General features: G+C 48.8%; 1 protein-coding gene across 1 annotated transcript in view; it reads right to left on the bottom strand.

The window, feature by feature from the left end:
- LOC126535290 (medium-chain acyl-CoA ligase ACSF2, mitochondrial-like) overlaps positions 1–13,564 on the bottom strand; it is a 163,502-nt gene that overhangs the window by 32,852 nt on the left and 117,086 nt on the right. Inside the window, exon 11 of the mRNA XM_055073094.2 lies at positions 7,822–7,895. Coding sequence (XP_054929069.1) covers positions 7,822–7,895 — 74 coding nt within the window. The remainder of the gene's footprint in view (positions 1–7,821; positions 7,896–13,564) is intronic.

The raw sequence follows: 13,564 nt of genomic DNA, 5'->3' as shown, positions 1-13,564 counted from the left end.
GTTGCTAGTTATTGCAATCCTGGTAATATTAGTATTTATTAGAGAAGATTGCGGTATCAAGCTATCGCATCCTGTGCAGTTCATTTGACGGAACAAGAAAGTACCTATGTTATATTCAACGATTTGTCTGAGTGAAAGAATGTGATTCGTTCGTAAAAAATATGAGGCGTTGTGGTTATATGGGCTAAATGTAATTATCCTAATAACCTGATTCGGTAGCATTCTCAATGAGTTTAAATGGGTTACGTAAGTGTTTCCCCAGCAAGCAACGTAGTAGTTAATGTGGGAATGAATGAATGAATTAGTTAATATATAATGATAGTAATATTTCATGGTTAAATATGTTTCGTGCTGTTAGAAGTACCCTAATCCCGTAGGTAATCTTCTATTTTACTTTGGTTAAGTGTTCAATACATTTAACATTTCTGTCTACTTCTATACCAAGATAATTACATGAAAAACTTGCAGGGATAAGACTTGCGCCAAGAAAAATAGGAAAAATGGAGTGAAATGTTCGTTGGTGGGAAGTGAATGCGACAAATTTTGTTTTCTGTAGCTGGTTGGTATGACACCACTCCAGCAGGCTGTATAAATCGCCATTAAGGTTAGATATTGTCACAGTCGGTAATGTGGGAAAAGGAGGACGATGATGGTGGCCTTGGAGACGACGAAGAAGAATGTACCTTTATCGCTGCTCTACGCTTGCTGGCTCAGCCATTAAAAGCCATCTGTAAATAGACGCACGCTTCTTCCTTCCCGTAACATCTCTGGTGGAGGTGCGGGGTAATCACTTGCGCAAGACGGAGCTCTGCAGCGGACGTAACCTGGCCGTCATGTCATCCGAAGGAAAGACGTCAACCGCGGCCACGTCATCGCCACCGACGGTCATCCTGGCCCAGCCTCGCGACCCTGGCATGTTTTCCGGGATCGACAACGTTGACATCGGTGACTGGTTGCAGAACTACGAACGGGTCAGGGCGCGCAACAGGTGGGATAACACGCTTATGCTGGCCAATATGATATTCTACCTCAAGAAAACGGCACGGGTCTGGTTCGAAACACACGAAGAAGAGATTACGAGTTGGGACCAGTGCAAGCAGAAGCTTAGAAATTTGTTCGGCAAGCCCGTCAGCCGCTAACGTGCTGCGAAGGAGGACCTTGGGACCCGTGTAGAGACGTCCACTGAATCTTACGTGGCTTATATCCAGGACGTCCTCGCCCTTTGCCACAAAGTGCATAACAATATGGCAAAGGCAGACAAGGTCAGCCACGTTTTAAAAGGCATCGCGGACGACGCGTTTAACCTAATTGTTTACAAGAACGTAACAACGGTCAATGAAATCATTAACGAATGTCGCCGCTTTGAAGACGCGAAGAGTCGCCGCATAGTTGAACAGTTTACGCGTCTACCTAATACCGCAGCTTCATCGACGTGCGAAGACGTTTGTCCACCGCGTGAGCCTACCTCCTGCGAGAACGTCGTGCGTATCGTTCTGCGCGAAATCAAAGCAGCGTCTCCTGCCACGCCAGTGACGCAGTGCTTTGATGATTCCAGGCCGCTTGTGTCTCTCATTCAGGCGGTAATTCGCCAATAACTTGCCAATGTGGGTCTTCCGTCCATCTGTTCCGCCAGCCGTCCTGACTTTGCTTCGTCTGCTGCCTCTGCCCCTGTTCACCGGAGCCAATATGCTCCATACTCGAGCTATCGCAACCCGGCCGAATGGCACACACATGATGATAGACCCATCTGCTTTTACTGTGTACGTATGGACCACATCTCTCGCCACTGTCGATGTTCCTGGTCGGCCCACTTTCGACCAAGCTTTCCCGCCTACCGCCGCTCCCCACTGAATCCTCGCCCGCCATCACACTCCACCGAGGTTGAAGACGCTCCTGACAACGCTCCAGCCACCGCGACCAGCCGCTCGCCATCACCACATAGTCGCCGCTCCCGTTCGCCCCAGCTGCGTCGCTCTCCATCCCCAGCTTACCTTCGCCGCTCTCCGACGGGAAACTAACTGGGGCAGCTCCTGGAGGTGACGCTGCTCTAGAACCCCGGCCTGAAATTCCTCTGCTGACCCTGCCTACTAATCGGAACCTTCTGGACGTTGGCGTAGATGCTTTGCCCGTTACAGCACTCATCGACACTGGAGCCCAAATTTCCATCATGAGTGCGGAGCTTCGAACGCGCTTGAAGAAAGTACTGACTCCTGCTCCAACTCGACTGCTCCAGGTCGCCGACGGTGGAACTCCGGCTGTACTTGGAATGTGTACTGCTCGTGTCAGTGTCGCCGGTCGCCACACGTCCGTTTTGTTTAGTGTGCTCGAACGTTGCCCTCACAATATTATCCTTGGACTCGACTTTTTGGCCGCCCATTCTGCTCTGATTGCCTGTTCCACTGGCTTTGTACAACTTGACCTACCACTACCTGTCCCCGTTGACCTTCCTGCTCAAGCTCCAACTCAGCTTTGTTCCGCGGATGTTATACGCCTGCCATCTCTTGCCGCAAACTGCATCCCTGTCTTAGCCTGCCCACCTGTACCTGACGGAGACTATGTCCTTACTCCCGCGACTTCAGTCCTGCTTTCTCACAATGTCTCCTTCCCGCACACTATCATTTCTGTTGCGGACAATCAGACATGTCTTCGCATCCTAAATTTTGGACAGTGCCCACAAGTACTTCCTCGAGGCATGTCTCTAGCCACGTTGTCACCGACGCACGAGTGCCAGATTTCCGCTCTATCTGTTGCGCCGTCTTCGACCAATGCTCATTCTGCGCCTTCTGCATCAGCCCCGACCAACGACTTTACAAAGATGATTGCACCAGACCTCTCAACCCAACAAGCCGCAGAGCTCCGTGGCCTCCTCGAGTCCTACTTCGACATTTTCGACCTGAACGATCGCCCTTTGTGTCAAACTACGGTCGTGCAGCATCGTATAAATACCGGAGATGCAGCACCTGTTCGCCGACGCCCATACCGGGTGTCGCCTTCTGAGCGACAAGTTATCCAGAGTGAGGTGGACGAGATGCTTGCCAAAGGGATTATTGAACACTCTTCTAGCCCGTGGGCGTCCCCTGTTGTTCTCGTCAAAAAGAAGGATAACAGCTGGCGATTCTGCGTTGCCTATCGTCATCTAAATACGATCACCAAGAAAGATGTCTATCCACTTCCCCGCATTGACGATGCTCTGCATTGTCTCCACGGTGCCACTTATTTTTTTTCATTCATTCATTCATTCAGAATTTATTTAAGACAACGAAAAGGTTGTCCAGGGTGACGTGGCAAAAGGCATACTTTGCCTGACGAGGCCACGCCACCCGGATGACAGGCGGCACCACAGGCTACAAAAATCAAGAAAGAGCATTACATAATAGAACACACATTCAATATTTTTTACACAATACATAAGACATCCTTACAAAACACAGGCTTTCGGCGGAAAAAACAAACAGCATACTTCAAAACACAATTCGACCATAGCAGTATTTACAAAACACACTAGTGATAGGTATACGTTCAGTTTTCACCTTTAAGGTTCATTTATGAGCATTGCTTTAATTAACATTTTGTATTTACGTATAGAGGGAGTGTTGCGTACAGTATCCAGAATAATAGGGTATTGATTAATTAAGTCAGGAATTTGCCATCCTAACCTCTGAAAACCGTAATTAGTGCGTACACGAGGTGTTTCCATACATTGTTTCCTAAGTTCGTATGTGCTAAGTTTAGTGTGATAGGTGGTTTCGAAGGTTATTTTGTCTAGTTTGTACTGGCGTAATATTTCCAGACATAATTTGTATGTTTGTATGTTTTCATCTATAGACCTTCGCTCTGGATATTAGCGAATTGCCGTGGATAAAGTGGACCGTGAAAAGACCGCATTCGTCACGCCAGACGGCCTATATCAGTTCCGGGTAATGCCTTTTGGCTTGTGCAATGCCCCGGCGACATTTGAACGGATGATGGACATGCTCTTACGTGGTTTGAAATGGTCCATCTGTTTTTGCTACTTGGATGACGTCATCGTATTCTCCAACTTTTACAATGCTTCTTAAAAAACTTTCATCTGTTCTTTCTGTTTTTCGCACCACTGGCTTACAGCTCAACTCGTCCAAGTGCCACTTCGGTCACCGCCAAATAACCATGCTCAGACACCTCGTCGATTCGTCAGGCATTCGCCCCGACCCCGCTAAAGTTCATGCTGTGCAGACTTTCCCCGTACCAACTTGTGCCAAAGATGTTCGCAGCTTTATTGGCCTTTGCTTGTACTTCCGCAGGTTTGTGAAAAATTTCGCCCATGTTGCCCATCCCCTGACTAACCTCCTGAAGAAAGACGTTCCTTTCTGTTGGGGCTCTGAACAGGCGTCTGCTTTCTCGCAGCTCATCACGCTGCTCACCACACCTCCTGTTCTCACCCATTTCGACGCCTCCGCTCTGACAGAAATCCGCACTGACGCCAGTGGCTACGGCATCGGCGCAGTTTTAGCTCAACGCCAATGTGGGCACGACCGCGTCATCGCCTACGCCAGCCGCCTCCTCTCTCCCGTAGAGCGCAATTACTCGATTACTGAGCGCGAGTGTCTCGTTCTCATTTGGGCGGTGGGCAAGTTCCGACCCTACATATATGGTCGACCATTTACAGTTACAACCGACCACCACGCCCTTTGTTGGCTTTCCTCCCTCAAGGATCCCACCGGACGCCTCGGTCGCTGGGCCCTACGGCTACAGGAATACACATACACTGTGATCTACACGTCGGGTCATCTACATCAGGACGTCGACTGCCTGTCTCGTCATCCCGTCGATGTACCGGACGGTTTAGTGGATGTCGCACCGATCCGCGTTCTTTCGCTCTCTGCCTTGCAAGACATTGGCGCTGAACAACGACGCGATGAGTCGTTACGCCCCATTATCGAACGCCTGCTCTATGATCCGTCTGACCCATCCCTTCACATGTTCGTACTACAAAATGGCATCCTGTATCGCCGCAACATGCACCCAGACGGGCCTGAGCTCCTAACCGTTATTCCGTCTCATCTGCGACAAATTCTACTGCAGCAATTCCACGACGTTCCCACCGCTGGACACCTTGGCGTCACGCGGACCTATGACCGAATTCGGCGACGGTTTTTCTGGCCACATCTCAATCGCTCCGTCCGGCGCTATGTTGCCGCGTGTGAGTCGTGTCAACGCCGCAAAAGACCAGCTGTGCCGCCCGCCGGACTGCTGCAGCCTTTGGATATACCGGCCGGCCCTTTTTTTCGCGTTGGCGTTGATCGTCTCGCACCATTCCCTATATGAAATGACAAAAATAGGTGGATTGCCGTCGCTACGGACTATACAACTCGCTATGCCATTGCTAGAGCCCTACCGACCAGCTGTGCCACAGACGTCGCTGATTTCTTGCTTCACGACCTTATCTTGCATCACGGTGCACCTCGTCAACTTCTCACCGATTGCGGCAGATACTTTCTTGTCAAAGTCATCGAAGACCTACTTCGATCATGTGCTAGTAAAGACAAACTTAATACCGCTCACCATCCTCAAACTAACGGTCTTACAGAAAGCCTGAAACACACATTACCTGACCTGTTAGCAATGTATGTTTCCTCCGATCATCGCGACTGGGACATTGCTCTACCATTTGTCACGTTCGCCTACGATTCCTCGCGCCACGACACAGCTGGATATTCATCCTTCTATCTCCTCTTCGGCCGTGAGCCGACTTTGCCTTTAGAGACTCTCCTTTCGACCACACTCGACTCGCCGACAGAGTACACTCGGGATGTCATAGCCACAGCGACCCAAGCACGCCAGATTGCCCGCATTTGTCTTTCTGCTTCACAGACACGCCGGTAGTGCCGTTACGACCAGCGCCATCACGACGTGCACTACGAACCAGGTACTCTTGTTCTAGTTTGGAATCCAACTCGGTGTGTTGGTCTTTCGGAGAAATTCTAGCGGTACTATGGCCCTTACCACATCCTTCGCCAGGTGACCCCTGTCACATGTGAAGTGTTTCTGCTGGATGCCACGGTGCCTTCCCCTCTCTCTGACATCATCCACGTCAGCCGCCTCAAACACTACCTTTCTCACACCGATGAGCCGTACCTATAAGGTGCTTTTTTCCGACGGGGGTGATGTCACAGTCGGTAATGTGGGAAAAGGAGGACGATGATGGTGGCCTTGGAGACGACGAAGAAGAGTAGCTTTATCTCTGCTCCACGCTTGCTGGCTCAGCCATTAAAAGCCATCTGTAAATAGACGCACGCTTCTTCCTTCCCGTAACAATATTAAGCTTGTGAGACTTTTATCGGAGTTAATGATAGTAGTATCATCTGCATAAAGTATACATTTAGAAGAAGAGAGACAGTTAGGCCGATCATTGACATATAATAAATAGTGAAATATAATGGCTGGCGTCGTCAGGCACCACGGATGGCAGAGTGCGGCTGCGTAATTCCAGGGTGGTCGCAAACCGCAGCAACCTCCAACAAAATGTAAGGCAAGCAAGGGACAGGACACGAGAACAGCAAGCAGCGTTGGCAGTGTTTCAGCCACAGCAGCACTGGCAAACTCGACTACGCGTCTCCCCGGAGAATTGGCGCTGTGGCTGCAGCGCCCAGCATTCCTCTTCACCACATATCCTGTATCCCATCCTATGTCCTATATATTCCATCCTATGTTAAATTAGTAATTTGGACAAAATCAACGATGTATGGCAGATGATATTACTTTGAATGTTCAAGCAAAAATGCTACGGTGTCTTTAGGTACAACTTTAGCTGCTTAAAAAGTGGCGCAGGGATCTCTGATAGTAATGTAAATGATAGCTATTAAGGCCTATGTTGCGAGTTATATCGACATCCACATACACAAACTTGGGAAAGCCACGTGCTGAAATTAATACTCACTTTATTCAACTCCGCATATAATATCAATACTTGTGTTTGCTTAGCTTCATGTTCACTGTCTTTATTGACTGTCGCTGCGGCAGTGGCTTCTGTTTGTTTCTCTTGCATTATTCTTTTTATATGCATGCAACAGGCGGCAAAAAGGACATTGTGCTATTTTTATGAGAACCAATTTGAGGGTGGCCATGCGGGGAAGAAGGGAAGCTCGAAGAGAGACTAAAGTTTTAATAGAGACAAAATACAGGAGCGGCCATGCTCTTCAAATTTGGTACATAGTGAAGAAACACAAATGGTGTTGATCAGCCAGGCGTGCCCTCTACGATGGCGCCTTCGTATACAATGGGAACTCATAACTTCTCTGCTCCCATATCAAAGTCTGCAATGGGAACTCCCATTCCAATGAGAGTGCCTCATAATATAACAATATCTAAGTTCAAACCTAACTGTAGTCGACCTTGAACCAATAACCAAGTAAAATAATCTGTGACATTTGCCGGAAATGCATTCACAATTAGAGCTCATTAGATAACTGGAACTATTGCAGCCCGTAAAACTAGCCACTGAACAAGCGTACCAATCGCGCTAGCCAGCGCTAGTATGTGAGTAACATTTCAAGCAGCCTAGGTATATTGTCACGTGCAACCAGATTTTATTAAAATATAATTGCAAATGGGTGAACAATATTAAAATATATGTGCATGAAGACAACGCACGCATTTTCATAAGTGTGCGCTGGTTCAATGAAACACTATATGCTTCTTAAACGCCGCAACTTTTAGCACTCTGAAGAAATTAAATAATTAAGTCTGCTTTATAGCGATACTCTCTTAAACAAACGGGGGCCAATGGTGCAATCACAAAGCTTCCAGTGCATTAGCATATTATACGAACAAATTCAAACTTACCCCCACTGATGTATTGAGGCTCTCTCGGATCAGTTTTCGTATTGAAGGTGTGACAACGTTTCCACCGCACATGACTGGAAAAGAAATTGCGTGTGTTTACCCAGTGATAATTCGTCGTCGCACTTCTGTGGTAACCTTACCATTCATATAAAACACAAAAGCGAGGCAGATGGTTGAGGTCATCTTGAGGAGGATAGAGCCGGTTAGCCCAAACTCAAATCACGAGAAGAAACATTGAGTATGCAGCCACACACATAAAACTGCCGCGCGAGTTTCCGTTCGATGCACATTGCGTGTATTCGAAGGTTGCTTTTACGCTCTGAAAAACACTTTTATGCAGCACGTATTAAGCAACAGAAAGCTGTATCGGGAGTTTTTCATGTTGCTCTAAAGCTCTTTTTATTGACACCTTTCATCTAATTATAACAGTTGAGAAGTTAATTCAATAATTAGGGCAAAACATCTATTTAGGTAGAATACAAAAAAATATCACAGTATCTCCAAACAATGGCGAGGTATTGAGATCCATAGCCAAACACGGCCACCGGGTTCGTATTCCACGTAGGAGCGTCAAAAATTGTAGTGTCGATTATCGGTCCTCTTCTGGATCTTGATGCGCAAGCAGGCGAGCTGTTGGGCTTCCCCGGCACGCAGGAGATAGGAGGCGACGTCAAGGTTGTCTCTGTCATTGACGTTCGGTAGCATGGCGTCAAGCGTCATTACTGGGATTCCTTCGTAAGCCAGCATGAATGGCCTCGTCTATGTTGTTACCTGTACTGCCGATACGTAGGTAGAGGTCATGTGCGGAAGTTCTGCAACAGATGTCTTGGACTGAGCTCAGACCTGTGTTGCCAAAATGCCGGCTAGGGTCTTAATTAGGCGTTTCGTAAGATTGTTTGTCTGCCGCCATTCGTAAGGCCGGCGGCAGCAGAGTGTTTCCGCACAGACTTGTGACTTACCGTGATGTCAAAGAATTGCAGTCTCAGGCTTCACCTTGCTCGGCCCACAAATGGGTCCCTTAGAATGGTAGCCAACACAATACGTGGCGGTCCCTTATGGTTCTTAAGGGCCTCCAATACAGGTAAAGCCACAGTTTTTCTATGGCCCAAATAATTCGCAACACTTCTTTTTCTATTAGAATAATTGCCTTTCAATAGCGACCGCCTGGTGTAAGCTATGACCCGTAAATGTCCGTCGTTCCTTTGGACTTGCACGGCGCCGAGGTCTACGCTGAGTGCGTCAGAGTAGACTTCGGTATCTGAGTATTCCTCGAAGTGTGCAAGGAGCTGTGGTGACTGCAGGCGTCATTTGAGCTCTTGAAACTTCAGGTCTGGCTTCGTGGGATTAGTCGTGGCTCACTGATGCGTTAGAAATCATTGACAAAACGCCTGAAAAAGCGCGGAGGCCCCGAAATCTGTGTACTGCGTATATGTCGCTGGGTTGCGAGAAGCACGCAATGAAAGGGGTCTTCTGCAAATCAGGAAGGATTCCAGACTTGCTAATGGCGGCACCTAGGAACAGGTGCCCCCCGTACACGAAGCGGCTGTTTTGCGGCTCCAGGGTGGGTACGGATGTCTTCACCACTTCCAATACAGCTGCAAGTCACCTGAGGTGGTCGTGAAAATTTGCGGAAAAGACAACGAAGTAATCCAAGTAGACGGAAGGGGTCTGCCATTCTATGGCTGCCAGCATCATGTTCATCACGCGCTTGAACGTTGCAAGTACCCAGCAAAGGCGGTGGAGGTGGAGTTACCGGTATTCTGGCGAACAGCAACCGAACTCTATCGGTTCCTGAGAGAGAGAGAGAGAAGGGAAGACAGAAAGGCAGGGAGGTTAACTAGACTGAGTCCAGTTTGCTACCCTACACGTGGGGAGGGGAATGGGGAGTGAAAGAGGGAGAGAGAGAACTTAGGTATAGGATGTCTACAGTCTGGCACTCAAGTCTGTTTCCCTCAGGTAGCGAAAAAGCGCTCGAACTGCTTTCTGGGCCAATGAACTATGAGGCCAGGCCCCCAAGATCTTCGCTTCCGTAAATGGCCTGTCATCCAGTCTATTTAAGGCACACTGGAGAGTCTCGCGTTGATTATCGAAGCGAGAACAGTGGCACAGAAGGTGACTGATGGTCTCTTCACACTTGCACTTCGTGCACATTGGTGAATCCGCCATTCCAATACGATAGCTGTAGGAGTTGGTGAATGCTACTCCTACCCACAGCCGACACAGCAGTGTTGCGTCACGTCGTGGAAGGTTCGCTGGTAATGTAAGTTTCAGTGATGGGTCGAGGCTGTGTAAACGACACCTAGAGTTCTGAGGTGTATGCCAGCAACCTAACGTGATTGTACGGGCGAGACTGCGAAGCTCTCTTGCAGCGTCGACTCTGGATAAAGGTATAAGGAGTGTCGGTGAGCCAGCCTGGGCACGTCGGGCAGCGTCATCGGCGAGGTGATTACCAACGATGCCACAATGTCCCGGCAGCCACTGAAATATGATATTATGTCCTCTTTCAGAAGCGCAATGGCAGGTTTCGTGGATTTGTGACACCAGCTGTTCATAATTGCCACGTCGTAAACTTCTCAAGCTCTGGAGGGCTGCTTTCGAGTCACAAAATATTGCCCATTTGTTGGGCGGTTCTTTTTCAATGTATTCGACAGCAGCGCGAAGAGCGGCCAGTTCAGAGCCTGTAGATGTCGTTACGTGTGATGTCTTAAACTTGATGACGACCGATTGAGATGGTAGAACAACGGCGCCCGTAGAATTTTCCGAGACGGAACCATCCGTGTAAACATGAATGCGGTTAGAGTATGAACAATGCAGAAGTTCCAATGTGATCTGCTTGAGAGCCGCGGTGGTCAGGCTAGCTTTCTTCACTATTCCTGGAACAGCAAGGTACACAGGAGGCTTCTTCAAGCACCACATAGGGGATGGCGTTCTTGTTGCGGGTGAGTGCCTCAAAGACAAAGAGTGCCGGTTAGCCGCAATTGATCTGGAGAACGCTGCCCTGGGTCTTTTCTCAGGCAATCGAGCGAGATGGTGGTCAGGGACTCTGGATATATGGCGAACATGCACCCGGAGCGCGTCGATATCTATATAGGTCCTTATTGGGTGGTCTCTCGCGGTGGCAATTGTTGCCACGGTTGAAGCATTTCGAGGTAGCCCCAGACATGTTCGAAGGGCTTGGCCTTGAATGCTCTGTAGGACATGGATGTTAGTTTTGTTAGCATTGGACAGCACTGGTGTGCTGTATCGCAAGTATCCTAGGAAGAGCGTCCTGTATAGTTGAAGCATAGATGCCACGGATGTGCCCCACGTTTTACCGGCGAGAAACCTTAGTATATGGGAGATAGAAGTAAGCCTCTTCTTCAAATATGTGATGTGGGGGCTCCATGAAAGGTCTCTGTCTATAATAACGCCTAGGAATCGGTGAGTTTTTGCGTAGGAAATTGGTTGGTGGTCAATAGAAATGGGGTACCAGGTCATGGGCTTGTGGGTAAAGGCGACTAAGGCGCACTTCTCGGTCGAAATGCTGAGGCCTTGCGCACGCAGGTACGATGATGTTAGGGTCACGGCTTTTTGGAGCCGTGCACGCACCTGGAGACGTGTAACTGCCGAGGCCCATATGCATATGTCGTCAGCATATATGGAAAGGTTTACTGTATGTGGTAGAACGTCGGCAAGGCCAAGGATTGCAAGGTTGAACAAAGTGGGGCTAAGAACCCCACCCTGAGGGACGCCACGGTAAGTGTAATGGTCAGCAGTTCGGCCATCTGCACTGTGCACAAAGAAGGATCTTTTGAATAGATAGCTCCGAATCCACCGAAACATGCGTCCACCTATTCCATTATTTTCCAGGGCATCAAGGATGGCTTCATGCGTTACATTATCATAGGCGCTTTTCACGTCGAGGAATAGTGCAACCGATATACGCTTGTGGTGTTTTTCCTGTTGTACAGATGAGACTAGGTCGATGACGTTGTCAATAGAGGAACGGCCTCTTCTAAAACCAGCCATGGCATCGGGGTATACGTTGTGGCGCTCAAGATACCATTCTAGGCGGGTGAGAATCATTCTTTCCATGACCTTCCCAACACAGCTGGACAGCGCAATGGGTCGGTAGGACGCCAGGTCAAGTGGCGACTTTCCAGGCTTCAGGAGTGGTATCAAGCGGCTGGACTTCCACCGCTCAGGAACGACGCCATCATTCCATGACTGGTTATAACATTCCAGCAGTCTGCTTCGGCCATCTTCACCTAGGTGGCATAAAGCAGCGTAGGTGATGCCATCTGGTCCTGGCGACGATGAGCGCCTGCATGAGGCCAGAGCAGCGTCCAATTCCTCAAGTGAGAAGGACACATTCAATTCTGGGAAGCGTGTCGCAGGAACTTCACACAGAATTTCACTATTGATGGTGACCACAGTGCCCACAATCTTCACACAGAAATCTTCGGCTATATCGACCTGTGAGCGGCCTTGATGGAGGGCTAGGGCTGAGAATGGGTGTCGTTGCTGTGGAGACGAGCCAAGGCCGCGCACCGTCCTCCATATGATAGACAGAGGCTTGCGGGGGTCAAGTGATTCGCAGAACGTCTTCCACCGTTGTTCCTCCAACCTGTCCATACGACGTTGGATTTTCTTCTGTATACGTCGAGCGACTCTAAGGTCATGAATTGACTTCGTGCGCCTGTATCGCCTCTCGGCTCTTCTGCGAATCGTTCGAAGTCGCTCAAGTTCCATGTCAAAATCCGTACGTTTTTTCGCAGATGTAAATGTGTACTTAGACGATTCCAGTACACTTGTAATAAGGTTTTCAATGGTGCCGGTAAAACCTTCTTTGCATGCCTCTTCCACCTTTGTCTTATACGTTGACCACCTTATATATGCTTGTCGGGAAGTACAAGAGGAGAAGCTTCCAAATCCATTGATATTTAAGTAGGTGGGAATATGGTCACTACCATGAGTCTCGATGTCAGAGAACCATCGAACATTTTGACCAAGTTGCCGTGACACCAAGGTCAAGTCTAAGCAACTGCTATAGTTCGCACCACGCAAGTACGTCGGACTGCCATCGTTCATAATGCTAAGTTCATGGTCGGAAGCAAATTCTACAAGTTTCCGGCCCCTGGAATCTATTCTGGAGCTTCCCCAAGCCAAGTGATGAGCATTAAAATCTCCTGTGATAATCCAGGGTCCAGTAGTTGCCGTCAGGATGTCTCGCAATCGGTCGCCGTCGAACCGACTATATGGGGATATGTAGGCGCCGATAAGGGTGAAGGCCACTTTATTCTTTGTAATGCGGAGACACACGTATTGGTTTCCATCATGAGGCTGCACTGAGTGGGGGATGTAAGTCAGTTCTGTACGGATGTAAACAATTACTTTGCTGGGTTGCCCGCACGTTGACGCCATAAAGGCTTCGTATCCAGAGAGTCTTAGCGCTTTCGACACGTTCGGTTCACATATTACCAATACAGGAAATCGGTTCGTGAAAACGTATTGGCGGAAACATGAAATCCGTGATTTAAGTCCTCTGGCATTCCACTGGAAAATTGTCGCGCTACGCACTTCATCACGGAGTGAAGGCAGTGGAAGAGCCATTGTGCTTATGCAAGATTTGCAAGCACTGGGCTCAGGGCCTCCAACACTTGAACTGCGCTTCGAGCTGTTGGCGTATTCGAGTTGCCCACAAGCGTGCGAATCGCATTTATCAAGGACTTGAGCATTGTTACAATTCGGCGGTCATGATCTG

The sequence above is a fragment of the Dermacentor andersoni genome, chromosome 7, assembly GCF_023375885.2.
Source record: "Dermacentor andersoni chromosome 7, qqDerAnde1_hic_scaffold, whole genome shotgun sequence".
In the NCBI taxonomy this organism is placed as follows: Eukaryota; Metazoa; Arthropoda; class Arachnida; order Ixodida; family Ixodidae; genus Dermacentor; species Dermacentor andersoni.
This window is presented reverse-complemented; position numbering and strand designations above follow the sequence as displayed.